Source organism: Rhopalosiphum maidis, chromosome 4, assembly GCF_003676215.2.
Source record: "Rhopalosiphum maidis isolate BTI-1 chromosome 4, ASM367621v3, whole genome shotgun sequence".
NCBI lineage: Eukaryota > Metazoa > Arthropoda > Insecta > Hemiptera > Aphididae > Rhopalosiphum > Rhopalosiphum maidis.
This window is the reverse complement of record NC_040880.1, coordinates 53,467,098-53,486,017: the sequence shown is the minus strand read 5'-3', so window position 1 is coordinate 53,486,017 and position 18,920 is coordinate 53,467,098. Positions and strand designations below refer to the sequence as shown.

At 28.0% G+C, this 18,920-nt stretch overlaps 1 protein-coding gene across 1 annotated transcript in view; it reads right to left on the bottom strand.

Moving 5' to 3' along the window:
* LOC113559346 overlaps positions 1-18,920 on the bottom strand; it is a 47,899-nt gene that overhangs the window by 15,874 nt on the left and 13,105 nt on the right. The window contains exon 2 of the mRNA XM_026965047.1: positions 2,698-2,836. Coding sequence (XP_026820848.1) covers positions 2,698-2,808 — 111 coding nt within the window. The 5' untranslated portion in view covers positions 2,809-2,836. The remainder of the gene's footprint in view (positions 1-2,697; positions 2,837-18,920) is intronic.

The window sequence follows — 18,920 nt, the reverse complement described above, 5'->3', positions numbered from 1 at the left end:
TAATAATTCATTATTATAGTACGCATAATGTACTTCTATTCCAAAACGCATCAAACGAATAAGTTTTATTTATTCAATTGATGGGATTCAAACCGTGAACATATTATACCTGCGAACCATATATAGAATTATAGACAAATGTTGAATCGCGTGTACCATATCTGCAGATACATTTTTTTTAAACCAAATTAAAAATGATTCCATTAAGCATTTAAAAACGCACTATAATATACACCTACATTTTGTTTCTCTATCGATTACACATTCACACGCAAAACATACGAGTTCTCACGTGCAATCCAATCTATACAAAGAAACATTTTTTAGGTATAACGTTTGCTAATCATTTGGGCACAACATATAACTTAAAACGAATATATTGTTTAATTGTTTAGTATTTAAAATAAATATTTGTAATTGACACTCGAACAAATATTATCCTAGATATTAACGAAGAAATTATAATTGTGTATTTTAAAATAAATGCCAAACCCACCATAATGATTGTACATTTTGACTTATTAAAAATAATAGTACCCAATAGTCATAATAACAATAATACCTATAATTATTTACGAAAAATAATAATAAATCGTTCATGAAGCCATTGAATTAAAACTTATTAATAGTAATAATACATTTCAAGGTCCATTAAAATTAAAAGAACAATACAAATTTAAAATATAACTCTCACTATGACTGTTATAAGTGACCACATAATGAAAAAAATAGAAAACCTTGCAGATAAAATAATGAACATAAATTTCTCGATTTTTTTAATGAATAAAATCTTAATAATATATTTTTATTATATATATATATTATAGTTATTTTATGAACCCTCACTTCTGTGGTATCATAAATATACCTATTACCAAGTGCATGTAAAAACATAGTATATACTGTATTTAGGTAAAGAAATAAGTACATTAATATGTTAAAATGAAAAAGATAAACGACATGAAATATATTTTGTAATTTATTGAAGAATAATTCAAATAATTTGATATTATGTAGTTTAGTAGTACAATTAATAATGTATTAATTACTATATAAAATTATAGTTCATAGACAAATTTGTACGATACAATACGTTCATTTTTCAATACTGGGAAATAATATATATATACGTATATTCCATATAGTTAAGTGCAAAATATTTATTTTACTCGTAATATAATTTTTTATAAAAATGGAATAATGATAAGCGTAATAAAAATTGCATTGTTAAATATTATCTTAACAATACGCGACGTAATACTCTTGCAAACATTATTATTAAAAAAAAAATACTCTTGGTCTTAATGAATTTTTATATATTTTAGACAAAGTTTAATTAATTTAAAAAGTAATTACTATTTAGCTTATTAACCACGAAAAATTACAATATTTGGCCTATTTTTGTACAAAAAAAATATATATATATATAACAAATACCTGCAATTATTTTTTATGACTATTTTGTTTTATTTATATATTTTATTGTAAGAACACTAATTAAAAATAACATGCAAAAGAAATTGAAAATTTTAACTTGCTGTAATCCCTGTATGCCCGTATACGTACATCATAGATTTTACTTTCGAAACACGAAATTCATTTATGATCATGACGATTTTGGCTTTAATCAACAGGAAATCGAAAGCTAAAACTTTTGTTTTACCTCATTTGTCGAAAATATACAAACCGGTTGAATGGGTCATATATGCAAGTCACGTGTTAGATTACCATAGCCAAATAAAAATAATAATCGTAGGTACGATAAGTTAATTTTTAATATTATAGCCCAAGGAAATAAATTTCAATAATTTTTCCCTAACAGCAAGTAATTTATATGAAAGTGGAATTGCAAATAAACCACGAATAATAATAATAAGTGAGTTTTCCGATTCATTTTCGACTTTTTTAATAATTAATATTTATTTTATACATATTATAACACAATTTAATAGCATATAAGTAGATCAAAACAATATTTTCAATCAGGATGTTTTAAAAAATATAGTTAAAGTATTTTTTATTTAAATTTAAAGAATCTCCGATTACATTATAACAACCTATTATTATTTCATATATAAATATTATTGTTAATTATCAATATTCAAAGGAACGTATGGTAAGAAGACATTACAATTATTCTTTTACTGATTCAACTTAGTAGTTAATATGTATTGTTATCAAAATACTAAGGTAATCAAATACGTAGAAAAACACAGTGATGTTTCAATCTTTTTAATTTTTAATATCAAAAGCATTCTCAGATTTTTATTATTACTATAAAAGATTAAATGCATATTATATAGTTCGCATTAACATAATAAAATAACATAATTCAAAATTACGAAACTGCCTTTCCATTAGAAAGAATTATTTACGACATTTTTAGTATTTTAAATTATCTTGCATTATATAATATAAGCAACATATCTACTGAAATTAAACCTAACCTTTAATAATTGGGAATAGTATAATATAATTAATATTAACAACAAATTTAGAAATACTCTAATAGTATTAGGTATATCTTCTTTATAATTAATTATTGTTTTATATACCGACATACATATAGGTACGTGAATATTTACAGTTATATAAGCAACTATAACGAGATGATAATTATCAATTTCAAAACACGTCTTGTGTAACACATTAGTTGGTAAAAAACAAAAAAAAGATTGAAATAATGTTTACACCGACCTGTAGAGCAAGGATAGACTTTGCCTGTTCGTTGATAAGGTATTGAAAAGGCACAGCTTGTGCCGCCGTTCTGTTATTGTGTTGGATGAGCTCGTCGCCACGGCAGTCCATCCCACGGGGGCTCGAGGCCCCTCAAAGTCTGTAAACAAAAAATCAGACATCTTTAGTTCATCCTAACAGAAACTTTATTGTGATACATAAGCAAACGTAAACTGTATTTTCGAAAAACATTATTTGTTATTACGTACATTACGTATAAAAGAAATACACGTTAACCGATTTGACAAAAACTCGTTTGCACAGAGTAGCATATAATATACTATTTTAAGTACATAACGACGTAACATAATGCATAATACATAAATCCTATTTTATCGAATCGTCCGATTCCGGTTATCGTAATAATCACATATATTACCTATATTGACATTAAAATTCGCAAAAGAAATAACAATATATTCAAAGCGATCCTCCGTGGGTTTTGAGCGAGATTTCAAATATTGTACATAATTTTTTTTTCGTAGACGTCCATTAGACACATACTCACATTAGTCGCATTACAAACACACAAACTACGTATATACGTCAATATAGTATTATTTTAGATTTCAGTACAAATCAGTGCGGGTCCACCGAACGCGGTAACATACACAATGAATATATTATTATAATATAAGCATAATACTTTCCAGTTATTTTAAAATAAATATACAATATGTGTGCATTACACGTTATGGACCGTTCAATAACAGTCCTGCATTTCGAACACAACTGTTTTCTGTATTTCACGCATTATTAGCTACTGTCGTCCGCATGTACGAATAATATAATATTATGTTCTTTTACGCGTACCAAGACCAATCGTCCGTGGACATTATTTTTTAGCTTGTCGTCCGGAGTCACGGCATAACCCCTCTCGAACATAAGGACGTGGAGAACCTCTCGCACTCTGTATAAGAATATAAATAATGAAAAAATAAAATTTCGAAAAAAATCACAAATCATTTTAGTATATACAATATATACTTTACCGAGAAAATATAATATAATAACTGTGCATGTACGGACGGACACAAACGATATCATTTGTATTGTATCCGGTACACACGAAAAATTATTTCGAGTCATCGGAACCTGTGGTCAATTTCCAGCTCGCAGAAACCGCTAGTCGATCACACGCTAGCGCACACATAAGGACGCACGCACATACCGCCAACGACCTGATTTCGTGCGATATCATAGAATATACTATTATATAGTTTTATAGATGGAATAGGTATACAGGTATACCCATCGACAGCCGCATAGCGCGTACGAAAGGCGTCGTCGTCTCATCGATCGATCATTTATCGCTAAAATAAAAAAAAATGTTCGCATGTACCAGACAGTTTTCTATACGATGACCTTCTGCAGTTCTGTGCAAAATAAAAAAATACTATATTTAATTAACTGGTTTCGTAATGCTGCTTCTACTGATCTGCACCCACTCTCTTCAGATTTATAAATAAAACGAACGAAATCGAACCAGTCTGAAAACCCCGAAATAATGGCACACTGCGGCCGTGAAAGTCGTATGTTACGCTGTGGTAACCTATAAATGAATACCATCGCCGTTATGTTATATGTATATCGAATAGTCAGAAACGTATCTATAGTCGTACACGCAGTCGAATTTTTTATAATACTACATTATAAATCTATCAGCTATTGTAGCGCGTCTATCTGGTAGAATTTTAATCGTAATCGAAAGAGTATTCCATAATAGGAAAAAAAAATAAACGAAAAATAGTAGAATAATAATAATAAACTCAATTTTTAACTAATTAGACCATGTGAACGGACGATTAACGTCATGTCCGCGCACGCTTTAAAACGTACCTATTACTCGTACACTAATTACCACGTCATCGAGATGGCCTAGATCAAGATTTTTAAACACACAATAGCCAGCCGTACACGTATATACACACACATATATATATATATATTATATTAAAGCATTAAAAGTGAACGTCTCTCAAAAATACGGAACAAATGTAGAAAAAACATCATTATTGTTCACGGACTCTGTCCGATTTAGATTAAGCAACGCGGAAAACATGGAAATTCTAACAAATATAATAATAATTAATAACATAAATGACCGTTTTGCGCGCAACAGGATTATGAGTAGATACTAGGTAGACAACACAAGATATTGAACAATAATGCTGCATGTAACACCAATGTGAATATTATTGAAATAATGGCAAATGCCGAAATGCTACGTGTTAGGTAATCGCTCTGTATTAAATGATAAATTATAATAAAATGTATATTACGCTTACGCGTGAGTATAATATGCGTGACGCATTTAATCGTTATCGAAATGAACGCGTGTTTTAATACGATTTATACAAATGAACATTGCTGAATTGCGACACTCAAATAGGCGGTTAGGTGTATGGTATTCTACAAACGTAATATATTATGCGCAAATTGATGAGTTGTGCGTTCTTTGTTGGGCGATAGAAAATAAATAGATTGGTTAAAAAAAAATCAATGTCATATAATAACGATAAATGTTAATATAAATCTTTATAGAATAAGAATGGTGAAAACTTCAGTGCAGACTGCAGTTTATAGTCGATATTATATTATAATATTAAGTACAATTGCAGTTTATAATACGTTAATTATTATTACCGATAATAAACCTACATCTGCAGGGTAGATAGTAGCCGCAGACAATATTCTGGTCATTTCCGTTGCTTTTATTATTGGTAAGTGTACGTGGTGATTGAAAATATGGTAACAACTATAGGCGCCATGTACATGAGTACCCGGGGAGTTAAGGCACCCATTAGAATATTGGATATTTATAACGTGTATTTATATTCAAGTTTCAATAATTTTCAAAGAATATCTTTAAGTTTTCAAGAAGCACAATTAAAAATTGAAAATATAATCATATATTTTTTTGTTTAACTTATTATTAATTATAAAGAAGCTATCAATTTGATATACATTTTTGTATGATTATTATTTATTAATTAATATAATATTTTATAATTAATGATGAAATTGCATTTTTCAGTGTACAACGTGGTTAATATTATTATATTGTATAATTAAATATTTTTATATACTAATAAAATCCATAAGAAAATGTTAACGTTTTTAGTTAAGTAGTAAAATCATAACACTAATAGGCGTAATTTAGGGAGCCAAAATTAAAATATTAGAAAATTGAATTGTAACTAGCCCCCAAGTTAATTCCGTGCATTTTTTTAAATTTTACAGGGAAATTGTTATTGACCAGGGGCTAAGCCACATCTCCCAAATTGTGCATTTATGTCTATGATACCAAGACTTGACTTGGCGCCTATGGTAACAACGCCCAGGATACAAATCGTTAAAATTACAAATATATATATTTTACAAGTATATCCATCATCATGTATTTATATGATATCATATAAAATATTATGCGATAAATAATATGCATTTTTTAAGAAATAATAGTAAACACGAAAGCACAATATTGCATGTTACAACAAAATTGTTTAAATTACATCGATAAGGTTCAGAGATAATATTTTATAGCCCTTCAAAACCTAGAACTATATGCAATAAAAAATAAATGTATAAAAAAACCAATTGACAAGACGAGCCATCTACATAACACTGATAATAAATAATTTCGAGAATTAAAAAGAAAAAAGTATAAAAATAAAGCAGATAGTCAACTGAAAAACAGGATATAGAATATTAATGGATACATTTAAAATAGATAAAAAGATTATACGAATGATTCAATGACAAATGACCGATTAATAAATGAAAAAAATTGTTATTACTTATAAGTTTGGTATAACTTGTTGGTTATTAATACTTATTATTAATAAATAAATCAAATAAATAAGATAAAATCAAATTTTAAATTTCACTCCTATTTGTACCTATTAAACAAAACAATTTTACTTACATTATGTTTCTATTAATTTCATAAAAATATGTGAATGATAATGAATTAATTTACTGAACCAAACAGTTTGTGGTCTAGTGGTTATTATATTAATTAAATAGAGAAAAATAATTAAAGTAAAACGATTAAAAACATCGTTTGAAACGAAGCGATTCGCCGCCCACTACTATTCTACGGTATATAATTTAAATATAAATATATTTAAAAATGTATTAAATATACTACAATCGTAAACAACAAAATAAAATATTATTATTATCACCAAAACCAACCGATTTAAGAATAGTCATCGGCCATCGTCATCTGTATAATATAAATATAATATATATAATATGCGCACATCGCGAGCATTTCCATTTATTAACGGAAAGTAGGACACGCTGGCACAGTCTTCGTTCTCGTGTAATAAAATTAATATTTATCATACTATAATTTATTTTATCTGTAATAATACGGGTAGTGAAGAGATTATTAATTATGCTGTGGTGTGACTATCGAATATCCACCGATAGATCATGACTACCCCTACTGAGTTAACAGGATTAACATAATTACTTTAGTGAAATTATACACTTAAATAGAAGTCTCAACGTTGTTGGAAAAATATATTTTAGTCCGCTTCAGCAGACTAAGCTGAAAATCATTTAAGAAATTGTAGAAATATAATTCTTATTCTATATATGTTATGGACCATCCTTGATCCCTGTCTTGCAAATATGTATTATGTACTCGTTATGGGTGAATACATGGAAAATTATTCATCTTATCCACAAATGAGCTTTACAAATCGTAATCTTATTCATAATTTTCAAAAAAATGAATAAATGTAATAAATAAACAGATTTAATACATTTTTTTTTCATTCTTTAAAACCTATTATATGATATAATAATAATAATACATTCCGACTCTTCTTTCTGATCCTTCCTCAATCAAAATCGTGACAATATAGGTAGAAATATATATTTTGTATACATATAGATTTGCAGAAAGACGAAATTACACTTACGTCTAACAATGAAGAGAGTTTAAAAGAAACGTAATGTAAAAGAAATGGAAGAAGTATTTTCCATAATGTCATCTATATTTATATCCAATTAGTAAGTATAATAAAAAAAGATTTGATTATTTTAGATTTGTATCATAAAAATCTAAAAAAGAGCGCAGGGGAAAATTACCGTGGAGATGGTCGTATATTAATGTTTATGGTAGTCGACAACAAAAGGAATTTTTTTACATAATAATTTTTTAAGATTTTATCATACTTCGTCCGCAGATTTCTAGGCGTTAAAAACGGTAACGCCGCGCCGTGACATCGTCGCAACGTGCATGAGCCAAGGACACTGGAAGGGAAACGATGACAGCCAGACAGCCTTATGTCACATGTTCGTCATTTACTTATTATTTTCAACCCGTTGTTTACAAACTTAGGCCAGCTGCCAAACGTAAGACAAACGGACCTAGTATAATTTTAATAAACCGAGAATGTTGATTATGATGAAGACAGTGACAACAGGTGATACAAATGTAGCAGAAGAGTACATTTTTAAACTTACAATATCACATATTAAGAGTTAGTTTCTGAATAAGCGAAGAAGCACGAATAATTAAATAAACCCTTTTAAACCTATTTTTAAACAATAAATACTTCTATGACCCATCATTTCACAGCATTGCTAAAAATAACTATAAGGACTAAGCCACTAAGGAGACATTTCTTGTAGCCGCTCTTTAAGTGTCTCTATTTAACACTGACTTGACAAAGGTTATGAGTGTTATAAGGAGATTACGTTATCCGACTATTTAAACTATGCGTAATATAAAATCGAAATAATTGTAAGTTATTTCATAATACTATATCATCATAATGTCAACTTTAGCAAAATGTAACTTAATATCTATTTCCATGATATGACATCTGAGAATTATTTAAATCAGTAGGTAATATTGAAATACTCAACTCATATTACATAAATATCTTAATTTAAGGACACTTTTATGAATCATATAATACTAGTATATCTATTTTTATTCTATTTGTCACCAGTGTATTTAATTATTAATATTTTAAAATAAAATCCATTAATGTATATATTTTATCATACTATTATATATATATAACGTGAACGATATTAATCCTATTAAATATTTGAATTACCTAATATCTTACTTTATAATAAATTGATTGTTAGTTTTAAAATATTACACTTTCTTAACAATGGGCCAAGTTTGGCCTATATTCAAGTTATTGATTTACACTTGAGTTATGACACATTCAAATTAATAAAACGTTATCTTTTTAATATAATCATATGCAAAATGCTTAAAATATTTAAACAAGATATCCCTATACAAACCAACGTGTCAAACACATATACTGTTTTTAATACTAACACATTTTTTTTTATAATTATGTCACTTCGATAATTACAAATACTCAAAGCATATATCAAATGAATTCAATAAATATATAACTGATATATCATAAGCTAGGTACTAATATACATAAACAATATACTAAACTAACTATCAAAAAGTATTAATTTTTCTTATAAGTATAATATTATGATAAATCTGTTTTAAAATACCCGAAAGCAGTATATAATATGTATTCTATAGTTAAATCGATGTGCAATATAAACATTCTTTTAAACAGGTTTAACACATGAATTGTGTGACCGGGTTAAAGAAATGCATACATGGCATATATATATAATAATATTACATGCTTGTATAAGTTATGTTATGTTTTTTTTTTATATTTAGTCAACACATAAGATTTTTTTTTTTACAAGTAGAAATATTTTTATTTTATACATCTATATTCAAGATATATTGTGTGCGTGTGTGTAAAGGACTATAATCTACTATTATCTACGTTAGTAGAAAATAGCATTATTTTTACAATATCGTTAAACACGACTTGTAGTAAATAGAAATGTATATAACATATATATTTTAAGGGAGATTCGCCGTGTGTGACATCGAACGTTAACAGTAAATTCAATGGATACTTGGTAGCGGCATTTATCTGTTATTTATTCTTCCACTGTATTATTATACCTAACTCTACAACCAATTTATCGTACTTATCATAATTTTATAATATAGTAGATTGCCGCTTATAAGATTCACGGATAAAAGGTTCAGTCGCTTATTAGACTCAAAATCGTCCGGACGTATCAAAATACATTAAAAAAAAAAATCGGTTATAAGACACAAATTTCATAAAATAAATAGTAAAAAATTAACTAATTTGTTATAATTTATTAATTTAGAAATAAATTGGTATTAAAAATTAAATAATATTCGTGTTGATTATTTCTAGTTTTTATTGGTACCTTATAACGTATAATAATTTTTATCGCAACGATTATCGTTATTATATTTTTGGAATATTAGAACAAAATAAAAAACAAACTAAAATTACAAATTTTTTTCAAAATAAATAATAAATACATTATACATATATCCTTTATAATTTTTTATTAATGTATAATTTTTATAATATTTTTATATGTAATATTTACCTATTATAATTTTAGTTTTTTTTTTTTTTATCAGGATTATTAAATGTATTCAATAATAAGTATGTAATATGTGTTAAAGTATTAAAATTAAAGCAAAATATGTAACAAAATAAAATTTATAAATACGTAATTAATTTTTTTTTCTACTTCACGTATAAGATTCAGTCGGTTTTCGGTTATAAGACTCACTTTGTGTTGGTCCCAAAATGAGTCTTATAAACGGTGTCTACTGTACCTACCATTTGACAATAATTACATTAATAACCAGAAAACTCGAAATATTATTAAAAAGTCGAATTCAATTTCGTGTACACCGTACACGCACAGTCGTTTATAGAATAGTACTTAAATATATTATATTATTTATATATTATTATATTAGTAACTAATTGGAAAATAATTTAATTGCTTTATTGTACAAGGACATACATTTTATCTAACGGCATCTTTGCGCGTATACGCAACGCGTTTTGTACATACTATAGAATACAACTAGTATTAATATTATACACTATATATTTATATATATACACATTTATAATTAAATATATCAGGTGGTATATACGTATATAAAATATAGGAGAGTACTTATGATAATGATAAATGCGCAAGACCAAAACAGTTTACCTAAAAGATTTGATCGAGAATTAAAAACATCATGTGCACGGGTTTTAAAATTCGTTCGTAAAGATAATGCATCGGAAACTCAATTCTACGTGAATAGAAAGCGAATGAAATACTGCAGCAGCGGTGATTATATTTTAATTATCAGCGATCTACAATAATGAACTTCGGCAGGTGAATTGTCTACTTTTTTTTGTCTGTTTCCTACACGTCAGTTTGCTTTTTCAGTGGCATAAAGGCCACTAGCATATCTTATTAAATATAATATAATATATGCGTGTACCGAATGTAACATCATTACGCGCATAGTATACAGTTTTTTTACAGTAATTTGTCTTCCTTTTCTGATCAGTAAATAACTTTATACGCGATGCATACGATGATTCCCGGATGACCGCGAGTCAGAGAAAGTTATATACACGTATGTATGTGTTATTATATGGTATTTTAAAGGAAAAAAAAATAAAAATGAAAGTCGATATATTAATATAGCCGGATATCATGATGGTCATTTATGTGGATTCATACGGCAGGTATGGTATAGGCGCATATAAAATTGTATCCGCACGCATTGGCATTGATGACCTTTAAAACAATAGAATGTCAAAATATCCAAAACGAGCTAAATTTGTAAGTGAAAGAAGATTCGCAAAAAAAACTATTGAGGTTTAGAAAAAAAATGTATGATGAAATATCGAGAATAAGCCCATATTTTTCCCCATCGTCTTATTTATATAAATATTATCATTTCAGCTTATTGTACCAAGTAGTGTTATATAGATTGTTGAATTTCCAAATAAAAATTATAAAAAAAAATCTTATTATAAATACGTAAAATACGTGCAGCAATTTCTAGTGAATTGTAATTTTAAAAATGGTATTAGCTTTAGATGAACAGTGTGATTTATTGCAGTGATAATCAATGTACCGATGTACAATATAAGAGGGAGGGGTATACCATTAATGGAAGTAGGTATAGAAAAACTTTACTAGTGGTTAGAGTCCCTCTTAAAAATATAGCATGTATATTAGAATTTTTCTGAATTATCTGTATCAGGCATTAGGGCTTTAATTATCCATATTTAATTTAAACTTCATATTACTATAATGTTTAAATAATTACATTACAATATAAAAGAGTTTTTATCTATGTACTATATATATAATAGCTATCATTATGATTATAATTGCAAAATCAAATCTAGAATATTCAATCAATTAAAATCGGGACGCAAAATAGTTGAAAAAAGAGTAATAAAAAATAAGGAATCCGTTCATCGAAAAACGCGTAACTGTATATACCATCGAGGTGCTACCTACGTTTATATTATAAAACGACTACAGTTATTACGAGGTCTTTTTTATTACGACTCGGTCTGTATAATGTAATATAATATTATACAGATTTTATTGGACAACCATACGACAACAGAAAACCGTAATACAATTTAATATAATATAGGACCAATTTTTAGGATTTCGGACAATCCGACGATATTAATATAGCATATGCAACGAGAAATTATAATAAATGACCTACCCCCACTCCATTTACTATCGTTCAAACCAAGTTACAAACGTAAGTACAACGTATAACCGCCGACTATAATTTGTACTTATAGATATACCAATACATTACCAACGCCCTTCCGCTGTTGCCTCGTCACCAACTACAACAGTGCTGTAGCAGAATCGATAATGTCCCGACTCCCGACACGTTCCATTGACGTTAAAAATACGGAACCCACATTATAAATAATTACTTAAGGAACGTAAAACTAAACAGAAAAAAAAAATCTGAAACGAAAATACACGGGTGCGTACTAGATAATATTATCTTATACGTATATAATATTAATATAGCCGCCTACAAGTGTACATTGTATATGTCCGTAATAGATGACTGATCGAACAGATTTCAGTCAACGGCGTTGTAAACTAAACAGACTATCTTAGACCGATAACACAGCAGTAGATACAGGTATATAATAACTATAATAATATATACCTATGGTCGGCCGTGTAAAAACGAGTGAAAGCTTTGGGTTGTCACGGTTTTGAGTTGAATAAAAAAATAGCCTACCGATTAAGCGGTTATATATAGCGCAACCACTATATGCTATTGGGTTGTTGCCCCGTTCAGATGTGAAGTCACGGTTATCAAAAACTCGTCGGCGAGTAATTCGGAAGGCACACCGCGCGCGTTTTGAAAATTCAATAGAAATACATAATGCTCTACCTATCCAATAATATTGCGTAATAAGTATTTTAACAATATTTTCGTCAGTCCACACACACGATGACGCGTGGCCTCGGCGCAGCTGCAACCGTCTATAGACTATAGTGGCTACATACACATGTATATGTTTAAGCGAGAGTGTGCGTATGCATTTGCATTATCCATTTTACAATAGGTAAAAAATAATAATAAAACCTACGTGATGGTAATATTATGTGGAACCTATTGCAATAGAAGTTGATTATAATTATTTTTTCAGTTTTACATTTCCTGTACGAATTTATTTAAAGGCTATACACACACACACACACACACGCTCATACATACACACAACCATAACGTAATAATCGGCATCAACTTATTGGATAGCTGACAACCGTGACGGGACGGACAGCCCGCTATACATTAATACATTACAACAACAATACGCGGTTTATACAATTTTAAGCCAGTATTCTTAATAAGTATATGATTTTTTTTTTAAATTTTTAAAATGAAAATCGAACTTTTTGTTATTTTTTACTATTCCAGCGAGATAAAGATAATTTCAAATCAAGGAAATTCGAACATTCGTGACAGTGTCACACTAATAACGCCGATCCAACGTCAACCGCCGGTGCCTGGTACCAACAATTGGATTTATTACGTCATTGCAGCGTTGCTAGTCAAACTTATTCCTTCATGTATACGTCTGAATATACAATGTTTCGACAACCTGACTATTAAAGTTTTAAATTTAACTATGATAATTTAATATAAATATTATAATATAGAATACATCTACTTAACCCACTTACTTACTTTTCCGTGTAAAATTATTTTTAATAAAACATACGATCAAATATACGGATTATATAATGTTTCGTAATATATAATTAAAATCTTTGGTATCAATAGTGTATAATTATAGTATCAGTCAAATAACAATTTCACCGATATAAAATATTAACAACACTGCTCAAACAGAAAGATAATAATTTTAAAAAACACTTATGGGTAATGTATATAGTATGTATAAATATTAAGTATATACGTTAATTGTGTATACTAAACATTGTTGCAATAATTTATATAAACTATGTGGTAATGTGTATTACTGTATTGGTTTCTATACCTGGTCAAACGTTTAAAGTTAAAACCACAAACTACTAAATGTTACATAATTAATAATCCTATTATTAAATACTGTTTAAAATGCTTATCATATAAAATGAAGAAATTATCTTTAATAGGTACTTAAAAAAATGTCAACACCACGCGCGTTATAATTAATATATGGTAGACTGTTTTAACATTTGAGCTTTTCTCGTTCATATAAATTCTTCTGCGATGATCTACTCATTACTACATTATAACTATGAATTACTGCAAGGTAATATATTATATTTAGTATATATTCAATAGAAACCAGCAATCAGCAGGACCTATCACCTATATATAGTTATTCGACCATTGAAAATGTAGTTACACACGCATTACGCGATATGTCGAAATATTTTGTCAAACCACTGTGATTGTACTGTGTGTATATATACGTATATATAGGTGTTAGTATATTACATAGATATACGTATAGTAGCTACCCAGCTGTTGTCAAACCTATATAGACGTTAAGTATAAGTTTGTCCGCTGTAACTGCGAATACGGGACAGTATACCAGAATATAGTATATACATATAGTAGTACCCACATTAATATTATAATATACTGTATTGAAATCACACTGTAATTTTATCTTGCCAGCCACGGCGTACGCCACAATGTAATAATACTATGTAATGTAATATGTTTAACGAGATTCCGCCATCGCGAAAAAAACAGGCTCGCGGAGCACGGGCGCCACCTCGGTCACGATCGTACATTCGTACTGAGCGGGTACTTCGTCTACATTCGACGAGCCGCCGTCAAAAAAAGCGCAACATGCCGGGACAAGATTTTATTTTTAAAACGAAACGACTTGTGAGTGTTTTCGTGGTCTCGGCATAACCGGTTCTACCGGCTGGTTGTTCGCGGATGTAATAATATAATAACTAATACATTTAATGTATTTAAGAAAAATTATGCCGAGAATCATATATGTACACGCCTACGTAAATGGCCATCTGCGTACAGTTGTTTCCATTGCCGGTATATCACGGGTTTACGCTAATACAAAGACAAAAAATTAATCCGATGCGTGAAAAAATTAGTGTACAAAACACAGTGACACACTCAAAAAAGAAGACGTGAAACGCTCTCCATCGAATGAGTTGTCGCGGCAAATATGAATCGTATACCACGTACAACTTTTACTCGTACGCATAATGAATTTCACTATTGACTGTCCGAAATAAGACCAAAAACTGCGATCTAACGGGATGAACAGATAGTATGTTACAGTTTCCGATTTTTTCCACACTCTACAAACGCATAGACACAACTATGTATTTTATTAATACTTTAGGTGTGGGTAGAACCGCAACCACTCAGTGGTGATGCCAATGAGAGCGTGTTATTGAGAAAAACATTTTCGTCTCCCTCCGCAGGTCGCACATTGTCTGCAAACTTGTCGACTTTCTATGGCGGTGGTCTTGGAATGGAAATGCTGAAAAACTTCTATATACATATAGGATCAGAGTGCTACGTCAAAATAACATTGAAAAAAACGATAATTATAAATAATTATAAATATATAGCTATAGCTGCTTAATATAATATTGTGTATTATTATTTCGCAAGAAGAATACACGGTATTATAGAAGACATAAAATGCAACAAACTATATGTATATTGACTGCAGTTATATACACAAAAGATTAAGTAAGAAGTATAAGTTCGTATTTTTTTAGCGCACCATAGTAGTCCAAAAACACCTGTTCCTTTATGGACGCGACTGCTGCTGCAATCAACTGATCAAGCCTCCATAACAAATATTCTAAATATAATAAAATAAAGATAATAAAAGATATAAAATTCAAATCCGATTATGATCGAAAAATAATTAAACGTAAACTTTCTCGTTCTTGATATAAACTTAATATTTTGTTTATGAATTCAATTATACAAATTTATATATTGGGATATCAATTTACATACTTTGCATGTATTCAAGAAATAATATATATTATAATTACCGCCGGACATTTGTTATAATAAGTAATTTAATACATTAAATTAATTTATAAGACAAGACAATGTACTTCTTGGTAAATCCTCTATAGATGGAATTATATAAAGGAGACGATACGATTTTAATTTATAATTTGAATACATTCGTGTTTTTATTTATCTTGGAAACAGTTATGTTCTATCTATAAACTTCTTTAGTAAAATATGCATAGTTCTGGTATTTTATAAGTACATGCATTATAATTAGTAATTACTACTTTTAGAACTATTGAATATAAAGAATTTTCCCACAGAAAATTTAGAACGCAGCTTTAATAATATTTCAATACCAAATTGAAAACATTTTTTAAATACTTCATGCATTCAATACATAACGGAAACACTTGGACTTAGTAAATTTCAATTTAACTCAAATAAACTTCAATTATACTTATTTCATATAAAAATTACATATTAATTGATAAAAAAGAAATATTGTATGTTAACATCATGAGATAATGTAACATAAGTGTCTTAAACGACAGTGAATGAGTATGGTTCCCATCGGTAGCTCAACAATGCAATAACTTAATAACGTTTTATTGCAAGATACTAAATTGCATTCAAAATTATTTTATATTTCTACTATTATACATTTATATCGTTCAACAATGTATATTCGTAGGTACACACAAAAAATAAAATACAATTTTTTACAGTTATTAGATATTAGTTATTATTTCATACTGACCACTCGCTTCGCTCGATCAAACGTCACACGGTCAATTTTATATAGTTCAACTAACTGATTTTCTTATGTTTATTGATACTAAAAATCTACTATATTAATAAAAAAACAAAATTCAAATTGATTGGGTTATTACAAAATATAAATTAAGTATTGTGGTAACATTAAATTAAAATAAAACGTGTGTATTAATTGAATACCACATTACCACCTAATGTTAAACTTTAGTTAAAAGATAAGATAATATTATGTGTATATAAAAAGATAATATTATATAGTCAATATATTGACTTATTTGAGACTTCAAATGTGGTTGTTGAAGTAATTAGAGGTAAATACCTAACTCATTTATAATATTTAATACAAGCAGTTTTAGTTATTATTAGACCGCTTAAAATTTAACAAAATATATAATACCATTGATTATAAATAGTATTATTTAGCATTGTTTAACAGCCATTATTTAATTGTAAGTGTTCACATATTATATTATATGTACCTATTAATATTATATTATGAATTTACACTCTATAAACTTAAAACATAAACGTACGTTTCTACATACATTATATTGACGTACAATATTTTTACTATTACAATAGAAAAAATAAAAATGATGAGTAAGTATTAAATTATCATATGTAACCATGGAAGTATTTTTCAATACGTTTATTATTATAACAAAAAAATATAATAACGTTGAAAGTAAGTGCTGCAGAGGAAAACTTTGATATTATAATATAGTGATAGATAACCTAAGAAACATTTATAATATAATACGTATTTATTTTATTCTATTTAGACAAAAGATTTTCCCAATTACAGTAAATAATATCTAACTTTTTTTTTTAAATAAAGAAAAAATAAGAGTGTTAAGGTTATTAAAATAATTTAAATGAGAAATATTCAATTAAAAAAAAAAAATTAAATCTTAAAATTCTTTTTATAGTAACTTATATAATCATAAATCATAATCGTTACCCAAGTTAAACAATATTTTATAACTTAAGATAATAAACATTTATGAAAATAGCTTGGGTCAAAATATGCGATAATATCACGTTTAAATCAACATATTTAGTAACATATTACACGTGATTTAAAATAAGAAACCCAGTTATTAAACGATTATGTGATTAAAATAAAGTTTAAAAGTTAAATCCGTAATTATTTATTACATGGAGTTTTAAATGTACCTATATAATTTCTATTTAAAAAAATACATCCACGATCCTATAACTGAACAGTCTCAAATCGATACATAGTTATTATTATAGGTAAAATTAATTGTATACCCTTTGCCCTATAAAAATGCTTTATACGCCCTAAAAATTTTAAGTTTTTAAATTTTTACTTATAAAAAAATTCACTTAAAATTAAAAACCATAAATTAAAAAAAAAGATATGAAACAGATTTGTACCAAAACAAACATAGAAAAAAATACAATTGCATTAAAATTTAACCCTAAGTAATTACTATAATTACACATTATTTGTTTTGAAAATCATATAATTATTTTTTTTGTAACTTCTTCACTGGTGTGGTATCTATTTATAAAAAACTTCACTTTTCTATAGACAAGTGTGCTGCGTGCGTCTTCTTCGATACTATTGTTTTAAAACGTGTCACATCCCACTTGCCTCCTGCCACGTACATACGTATTTTATTCTCTGAAAACCTTCATAGTTATGCTTTTTTTTTAACTTCTTAATTTAATTTTTTATGAAATATTTATTCTCTTGCTCACAATCGAATGCGTCTATGGTCTATACTATCTATTCGTCTACAACAAAAAAAACCTCCTCCGCCAACTGTATTGTATGCTATATAGGATGTATATAATAAATTATATTCAGTAGCTTCGATAAATATACGCTTCATCAGAGAACAAGGTTATAATCTTGTCGGCGCAGATGACACAAGTTCTACAGTAATCTCAACATTAACCAATACATATTATATACTATATTTTATAGTATGTCTAACCGGACGATAATCCGCTAAATAAATCATTTGCAATTTATTTC